The sequence below is a fragment of the Hydra vulgaris genome, chromosome 08 (assembly GCF_038396675.1).
Source record: "Hydra vulgaris chromosome 08, alternate assembly HydraT2T_AEP".
In the NCBI taxonomy this organism is placed as follows: domain Eukaryota; kingdom Metazoa; phylum Cnidaria; class Hydrozoa; order Anthoathecata; family Hydridae; genus Hydra; species Hydra vulgaris.
The window spans coordinates 66,440,001-66,450,000 of NC_088927.1; the positions used below are offsets into that span (position 1 = coordinate 66,440,001).

The window sequence follows — 10,000 nt, forward strand, 5'->3', positions numbered from 1 at the left end:
AGGTCAATAGACATCGCATATGCTTATTCTAGGCGGTAATGCATAACTTTTTCACACCAATCACAAGCCATAACTGACTGTAAATAACTTTGTGATTAGTAGGCTGGTATTGAATATTTGGTAGTTGACTGTTTTTATTTTCTGTGACAGTTAAAAGTTCATTTGGACTGAGTTCAAGTCAACTGCAAGATTACAGAAGTATGTCTGATGAAAATGAATGAATTTTTTAATTAATTTAATTAAATTAGAATTCTCTTGTTTTGCATTAATCATTTTATAAATAAATTATAAGATGATAAAATATATGAAAACAATAAATAAAATACATGAAAACAATAAATTTAATTTTTGTAAAAGTGTGTAAAATGATGCGTTCTAAAAAATTAACAACTGCACAAATGGCTCAGGTTCATGTTTTGAGCCAGCAGAAGATGTCCCAACAAAAAGTTGCACAGATTCTTATTTTGTCTCAGTCATCAGTGTCCAAGACTCTGACCAGCACAGCCGAATTAGGAAATTTCAGGAATGCTCTGGTAAACCTCGAGTGATGTCAGCAGCAACTGATAGTCTTAACTTAAGAACCATGGTTGCTCATCCAAACATGTATTTGGCAACATTGCTACCCAGATACTTGCTGAAGTGAGCTCCTCGACTGTCTGAAGGAGTTTGCTAGTTTAATTTAAGCTGCCTTCTTGTAAGCCGGCCAAAAAAGTTATTAAAAAAGAATTGCTTGACATTTTGTAAGCTTTACAGGCCGAAAATCAATGGATGAAGGTCATGTTTTCTGGTGAATCAACCTTCACTCAGAAAACGTGTGACAGCAGAGTTTGGAGACCTATCAACCTAAGGTACAATGCAAAATATGTGACCCCAAAGATCATGGTATTGGGCAAAGGCCCTAAAGACTATGGTATGGGGCAGCTTTTGTTCACCTGGCACAGGTGGTATTTGTTTTATGCCAAAGAATATGACCATTAATGGGCAAGTTTATTTGGATGTTTTGAAAGATAAGTTTTTTTCATAAACGGTAATACACTCTTGCACCCATTTTAAGCACAACGGTGCACCCTGCCAACAGACAGCAGCTGTCAAACAGCAGCTGTCAGTTGCTGGTTGGAGGATAAAGGTATCCAGTTTCTTGGTCCATGGCCAGGGTCATTGAAAATATGATATAATACTTGAAAACCAAATTGAAAAATGATGAAGCAGTTAGTCAAGAACATTAAAGAAAACATTAATAGGTGCCATCAAGCATATATGGGCTACCAGTATAATACCTGAGTGCTGCAAATCCTTAGCTTGTACCATGCCTAATCGAATATAGTTGTTGTAGTTGTTAATAAATATTATAAAATGTTCGTACAGGTTTTTGTGTCATTATAAGTAAACTTTTTTTTTATTACAAAATCGAATTCATATATAATGAGGTGATTCCAGACTTTTAGCCAGCGCTGTATATATGCATATACATATATATATATACATACATATATATATACACACACACACACACACACACACACACACACACACACACACACACACACACACACACACACACAAATATTTGGGATGCAACAATATTGTAATAATTAATATATATAATATAGATAAAATAAATAACACACACACACACACACAAATACTTAGGATGCAACAATATTGTAATAATTCATGTGTTATTATTTTGCATCAAACTTAAACAAAGTATTTAAAACTGGGTGAAAAGAAATCTATTATTCTTTAACTAAGTAATAAAAAGAGTGCCACCTGGCACGTATTTTAGACTGTAAATACAGCTTATTTGAATCAACTGCATATTGTCTGGTTTGCAAACTTTTTTTTTAAATTATTGATTGATATTTTTTTTGTTTTTGTTTTTTGTTAATTTACCTCCCCAAGGCTGAGAAGGCCACAACAGGCGAGGTGGCTACTTAATTGTGGTAGTCTCTCAACTCTATAATTGCGAAATGCAAACCTTGACAAACAAGGCTGCTGCACGGAGATACAAGTTGAAATATTAGAATGATATTAGATATATATTAGAAAGCTTAAGAACAAGCAACTTATTTGCTTCGCCATTTGCTGCGCAAACATAACATTGATTTTAGTACAAAATATTAAAATATTAAATAAATAGAATATTAAAAACTATTTAAACAGAGAATGGTGATAAAGAAGTAAAAAAGCAGAAAACAAAGTTGACAATAATCCTTTAGATTTTCATCTGAGTAGAGCAGTAGTTTTCTTTACTGGTATTGCTTTTGCAATAACAAAGAATATGATGTCTTCTGAATATGTGAATATGAATACTTCTGAGATAAGATACAAGATTTAGATTACTTCAACTGAAGTAAACTGGGAATAATAAAGCTTATCATCAGCCAGCACTTTTTTATGTTGATTTCTTGCAATAATAAAAAAGTATTTATTTTTAAAAGGAGTTGCTCTTTTGAAAACAGATCAACTTTCTTAAGATTAAAAGATGAAAAATTACAAATTAGATATCATAGTAATATATCTTACAATTAGATATCATAGCTGCTCAAGAAAGTGAAAAACCATGTAGAATTAGGCTTGACTTGAAACCAATGAGGAGGAATATAAGCTTCCATACATGTCTGGATTTAGGAGGTTATGTAGGAGGCTCATTTATTAGCAGAGAGAGAAAAGCCTTCAGCTCAAGGACCGTCTTGAAGAAAATTGCAAAAAGAATCTCAGTCAGCTTTAGAATAAGTAGAATAAGTAAGTAGTGTGATATAAGTGTGTCAAAAAGAAGTAAAAAAAGTAAGAGCTAAAAGATTTATAAAGATATTGTATGGTCGGAGCCACCTTGAAGATGACAAGGAAAATCTAAACTGAATCTAAGACGCATAACACAAATATACGAGTGAAGGTAAGTAATTAGTATTGTGTGGAAAATGAGTTACAAAGTGAGTAAGTAATGAGTTACCATCTGAGTAAGAGATTGAGAAATACAAAAGTTATGGGCTTTAGTGCTAGTAAGGTCAGTAATGTTAAAGCCAAGCCATTCGGTGTGAGGAGCAATAAAGTCACTAATAACAGCAGGAAAAAATAATAGGTTAGGTCAACTTGATCATTATTTTAAATTACATCTAAAAGAGTGCAGTCTTGAGAAGAAGGAGAATGTTAAAGAGCAAAGAGAAAGATGATTGAGTAAAGAGTTGCTAAGCAGAAGAACATAAAAGAATGGTAAAAGGATTCAAACCTTATTTCTTGACAAGTAGATGAATTGATGTGTAAGTATACACCTAAGCCAATCATGGGACTATTGGAGTTTTTGCAAATCAAAGAATCATTTTTTTAACTTTAATTTTTATTTTTTTAACTTTTATTGTTTGTTTTTAAGCCCCCTCTAGAAAAATATTTAATTTATAATTAGCCTCCCTTTTTTTCTTCCTAAATATGCTATTTTAAGTACTTACATTCATACATACATACATACATACATACATACATACATACATACATACATACATACATACATACATACATACACACACACCTATATACGTGTGTGTGTATGTGTGTGTGTGTGTATATATATATATATATATATATATATATATATATATATATATATATATATATATATATATATATATATATATATATATATATATATATATATATATATATATATATACACACACACACACAAAAATATAAACAGTAAAAACAGCAAAAGTTTCTGTACAAGACTAGAAATAAATTACACTTTAATTTAAAACAAAATAATACTAAAATACTCAATACTCAAAACACACTATATATTGAAAGAAAACACCATACAGATAATTTTTTCAAATTATACTTTTGTACGGTAACTTATTCCGCACCCTGTGTGTATATATATATATATATATATATATATATATATATATATATATATATATATATATATATATATATATATATATATATATATATATATATATATATATATGTATATATATATATATATATATATATATATATATATATATATATATATATATATATTTTTATATAGGTTCTTCTAATACTGATATGTTCATGCATTAAGTTTCCTGTAGAGCTAATATTTGTTAAACTGTTTTGTTCAATAAGACCTTTTCAAAATCTCGAAATGAATTCAGATGACCTATCTAGAATTAAGGACAATAAGATTGAAGAAGATTTAAAGTTAAGCTACTCACAACTTCTTAAAAAAAATAGTAAGTTTTGTTGTAGTAAGTTTTTTTGTTGGTTCCAACTTTTATTAAGCTTTTGCATTGTGTTATAAATTTTTATTGTAATCAAAGTTTATGATTCTTATGTATTGATGGATAGTTATTTAATATTTTACTAATTTTTTTATGCAGGTCTTACATCAACTGATGCAGTAACATGCATAACTTGCGAAGAAAACAGGAAATCAACTTCAATGAAAACAGTTAGTAAAAAATATTTTCCTGTTTGGTGTTTGTACATGACATGGTTTATTTGTATTGGAAATATATTTGGTTGTGGTTTTATTGTTCTGAGGTATGGAATGAGTTTTGGAAATAACCAGTCATTACATTGGTTGACTATCATAATTGTTGATTTGGTGGGTGTTATTTTTTTTATAAAAAGATATATTATTATATCAATTATAACTATATTTATTTTGAGTTTTTTTCTATATTTAAAAAAAAAAGTTTTTAATTTTTTGGGAATCCTAAGGGAGTATTTATTAGGATACTACTTGGATTATTGTCGAGATACTAATAAAAGATATCTTTGGGGATACAATGAAGGATATCCATGGTTCTAATAATAAATGACCAGTTTTCAATTGCATGCTAATCTTAATAGATTATCCACATTAACTTTTAAAGGAATTTTTTTTAAGATTTTTTTTTAACTTTATCTTGAGCTTACTTCTAATATTTTCTAATTTAATCAAAAAGATTTCTTCTTTTTTAATTTTATTTTGTATTGCGTCTAATGCTTTAGAATAAAATAAATTAAATTGGCAGGATCATTGTTAAAATGCAATCACCTATATTAAAAAAATTTTTAATGTAAATTTTGATAGAAATCTTGTTCAATATGTGGCATCATGAATATTTGAAATGTGACGATTGTAATCTTGAAGGAGTTTCATTCCTCTTTTTGCAACATGACAGCAACTATTTTCATAATTTATTTTTTTTAATTCTATTTTTGTAACCAGGATCATTCTTTTATACAGATTTTTGTTAAAAAAATCAGTTCTAAAAGAAAATCGCTTGTAGAGCATTGAGGTAATTCAAAAAATTTTTTGCTGCAGCTCTTACAGAAAATTAAAAAAACATGGAGTTTAAATCGGTATTTGGAACAACTCAGGCATAGGTTTTCAATGGAAAAGCCAGAGCCATAGTTTTCAATGGTGGTCAAATACCATTTATTGTTTTCAAGGTTTTTCATGGAAGCATTAAGTTTTTAAAAACTCATTGTATTTTAATTTTGTAAACATCATAAGGTGTGATTTTTATAATACATTATAGTAATATCATTGAGTTCTTTTAAATGCTAACGAGGATCGATATTAACATACATTAATAAAAAAAACATTTTTATTCCCAAAAATAAAACAATTTACATATTAATTATTTTTTTTTTTTATATATACAGCAAAGGAACCACTTATGCATACAACATAGCAAACATATGATCTTAAAACTTTTTATTACTTAAAAATTATCTAAAAACTTTGACCTAAAAATTTGCTGAATGGTCACACACGAGCAGTGAATGCCTGAGGGAAAAATGAAGTACTTTAGAATAGAGAATTTTTTTTTAAAAAAAAGGCTTATTTTGACAGTTGTCAAGACAAAAATAAATATTAGTTAAAGAATATTTAAAAATGTGTTCATATGATTACAAAAACAAGACAGGCAATACACCTAAACAATACCTACTATTTAAAAAAAAAATAATAATAATTTAATTTATATATATATATTTTTTAAACTTAAGATGAACAAAGACATGCAATAAATATAACACCAAACAACATCATACAAAACAAATAATAGACTATAAAATAAAAAATATATGTAAAACAATGTAAGGCCTAAAAATTGGGAAAAAAAACATTAATGCTAATGCGTAAACATAATTTGTGTAGTGATTAAGTTATAAACATCTCCTCAGAGTCGCGTCTTTTATTACTGGCGTTTCAATGAGGATTAGCACTAATAACTAGTTTATCTTGTCAGACAAACGCCACTTATGCTTTACCCCGCGACATACAATACAATATAGCAAACATATAATTGCATTTAATAAACCTAGGCACTCAAAAAAATTAAAACTCTAACAAATTAAAATATTTAGCATTTTAAATTATTATTTATGAAAAAGTTTCACTCTCAAATAGTGGCGGGGACATACAAATCATTCCGTGTGTGCCATGGTGTCCGCAGGCACAGGGTAAGGAATCCTTGGCTTAACTAATTCAATTTTTGAATCCAGGAAATTGGTTGTGAACATACACTACATAGCAAAACAGGAAAAAAATTAGTAATACATGATTAAGCATAGTACAAAAAAATAAAAAGTTTACAATGAATAAAATGTTTTGTAAAATGGATAAAAACTTTTAGTGACGGTTAAAAACAATGATGTATAAAATATTTTTACAAAATGCAAAATTTAAAATTTAAAACATGGTTACCCAACTAAGCAGCAACTTTTGAACGATCCAATGCTTGATTTGCATTTGTATTTGTAGTGACCTTCTTGGCTTTGGGGAGGTGAATTACTTAAAAATTTGAAATTTTATAAAAATTTCAAAAATAATCATCATTTTATTTAAAAAAATTCACATTAGATTTTACTGTAATAAATATGACATTTTAAAGAAAAAATGAAAAAGGTGCATTTTTTTTAGTTTTCATAGCAGTGAAATATTAAATGTTTTTTTTTAAATGATGATTATTTTTCATAAATACATTATTTATATACATAAATATATATTTATATATATATAGAGAGCCCACTTTTTCTTTTTTTTTAAAAGACCTGATTGATTGAAATTATTTTGAAAACTGTTTAATTTTTTCAATATTTTATTAGTGCTAATTAATAAGTTAAGTCTTTACTATTTAATTGACATGTTGTTTCCTTAAATATTACTTTATACTACTAATTATATATAATTTTTAAACATCTACTTTATAATTTTCATTTTTTTAATGTTGGTTAAAAGTTGAACCTTGGTGCTTTATTTGATGATTTTCTTTTATAGTTTTGTTTTTATTTTCATCAGCATTTACTAACTCTAAATTTTTGTTTTTGTTGTTTGAAATATTACTAATAAAAACATAAATAAATTCAAATAATAAAAAAGTTACAAAATGAGCTATAAAAAAATGCAGCATGAAACTCCTAAATCACGGTTGACATTCTATGAAAAAACACGTTACGAATCTATTTTTCTTTAAAACCAAGGACTATCTCATTGTCAAAAAAACAATTTGAAAAAAAAGTTAAATATTGCATATTCTATTTTACATTAAAGCAAACCAAGCAAAGTAGTAGCACATGTAGACATTTGGGCCTGCATGAACTATACATGAGTTGTATGCTATTGATTATTTGAAGGTCGAATTAATTTTGATAGATGTATTGAAATTTTAAAATATTGATAATGCCTTCTTCCCTCAATCGATATATTTAAAGAAAACAACGATATCAGATATCAACAATATATCAAGTCTTGCAAATTCAATGCCAAAGAGAGTAAATCAATGATTACAAGAGAAATTGAGGTTTTACTTGAGAAATTGAAGAAAGGAAGGTTCTACAAAATAATAAAATAGTTTTTTTGCTGTATTTTTTTTTTTTAATTGTTTTTATATATTATTAGAAATATATCCTTAACTTTTAGCTAATCTTTTTTTTAATTAACATGTTTAATTATTTTTAATTTTTTGGTTTAAAAATCATTTTTTAGATTTTTTTTTTTTGATTTCCATGTACATGGAAAATGTCCATGGAAATCAAAGACTTAAGTATAATATTTTTTAATCTAGTGGTGTTACATATATTTTAGGTCAAGTTTTGAAATTTGAAATTAGGCTGTCCTTGTTTTTCTTTTACTAATTTTTAGTTCATATAATACTAAATGAAATGTCATTATTTAATGATTCTCTTTGTAATTAGATGACATTAAAGCTGACATATCAAAATCTAATGCATTAAAAAGAGCTGCCTTTGAAAAACTTTATGTCTCTTGAAAAGCTTTATGTTGAAAAAAAGAAGCTTGTTAAATAGAAAAATAAACTTTTTTAATAATGTTTATATATATATATATATATATATATACATATATATATATATATACATATATATATATATATATATATATATATATATATATATATATATATATATATATATATATATATATATATATATATATATATATAGTATATTATATTTATAATAGTTTATCTATTTATTTTTATTAAAAAAAAACGATTCTGTTTTTAAAGTAATCATTTTCTCCTTAATTCTCCATATTTTTTCCTTGAAAAAATTGGCATTCGTGACCAAATCTCCTTATAAATTGGAAGATATATCCTTAATTCTCCTTTAAGTCCTTATTTTTAGCCTCAGTTAGTGATATATATATATGCAATAGTGGTAACCCTGTATTAAAAAATTTCATGCTTTATTACCACAAAGCTGATTGAATTGATGGAAAATGCTTTTAATGTTTAATTAAATAAGAGCAATCTATTATATTTTAGAGTTATAAAAAGCAAGAGTTTTTAAGATAATGTTAAAGATCTATCTAATGTTCAAGAATGTTGAGGTTTTTGTGCATGTAAAGGGTGTTGAAGTATAAATAGATTTTTATAAAACATCTATAAAACAGCTTAAAGTTTCATCATGCCGAGGAAAATATATTGCAAAATATTGCAAAATGCCTGCAACAACAACAAAAAAAGATTAATTAATAATAGAGATGTAAATAAACAGTTCAATAAAGTTAGTAAAGATCATGTTAAGTACTTATCTGTTTATAAGGTCAAATAAAAACTTCTTTAGAATTTAGATTTTATTTCTTGTAAGTAATAAATCTTAAAAGTGTTATTCTTGGATTCATTAAAATCTACAGTGTTGGGGATGTCTGACAGTGTTAGGGATGTCTAATTGGATTCATTAAGTGAAATCTAGAGTGTAAAGGATGTCTGGTTGGATTCATAACGGAAAATCTACAGTGTTAAGGATATCTGACAGTATTTGGGGTGTCTGCTTAGATTCATTAATCAAAATCTACAGTGTTACATATAAAAATTGCTGTTTTCATTATATTATTATATAACTGTGGTTGTTTTTTCTTTTAATTAATCTTTATAAAAATGTTTTTTATTTTTTTTCAGGCAAAAGAAATATTCTTATTTGGACCAGTCAAAATATTTATAACTGCAATATTTATTACTCTTGTTGTAAAAAAAGTTAAAGAAGATAAAGGTGAAATTAAGCTAAAAGGTATTTTAAGATGTTTTTAAAAGGTTTTAAGAACATTTTTTTTTAGTTGAAATTCTCATAGTGTTTACAAACTGAAACATGCTAAAAATTCTTTCATTTCTATTCTATTGCAATCGATAATATTGTTATAAGTGGTTAGTGCTTTTGAATTTTCAAGGTAAAGCATTAGCACTGAATCAAAGTTGGCTTCACAAACCAAAAGACAAATCATTGATTCTTAATAAGGATGATGGTAATATACAACCACCTGATCCTGCTTCATTAAAAAAAATGAGAGATTTGCGATTAAAGCATCTTAAGATGTACAGTTTAATGACAGAACTTATTTTATACATTTTTTATGCAATATTAGCTTTCCGCATTGGTTATTTTGCGCGTGAAAGTTTTGCTTTTTATCAAACTCGCAATATACAAGAACTTTTCAATTTGAAACTGAGAGGTGTTCCATGGCCAAGAGATTATAGCAAAATTTATGGCAAGGTTAGTTAAC

At 26.7% G+C, this 10,000-nt stretch overlaps 1 protein-coding gene across 10 annotated transcripts in view; it reads left to right on the forward strand.

Annotated features, from left to right (window-relative positions):
• LOC105844737 (uncharacterized) overlaps nt 1–10,000 on the forward strand; it is a 132,431-nt gene that overhangs the window by 97,565 nt on the left and 24,866 nt on the right. For all 10 annotated transcript variants that reach the window (XR_010640310.1, XR_010640311.1, XR_010640309.1 and 7 more), the window contains 4 exons: nt 4,034–4,217; nt 4,365–4,591; nt 9,402–9,510; nt 9,668–9,990. Coding sequence is in view for 5 of the 10 variants with exons in the window: in XM_065804199.1 (XP_065660271.1) it covers nt 4,034–4,217; nt 4,365–4,591; nt 9,402–9,510; nt 9,668–9,990 (843 nt within the window). In the remaining 5 variants the exon portion in view is untranslated. The remainder of the gene's footprint in view (nt 1–4,033; nt 4,218–4,364; nt 4,592–9,401; nt 9,511–9,667; nt 9,991–10,000) is intronic.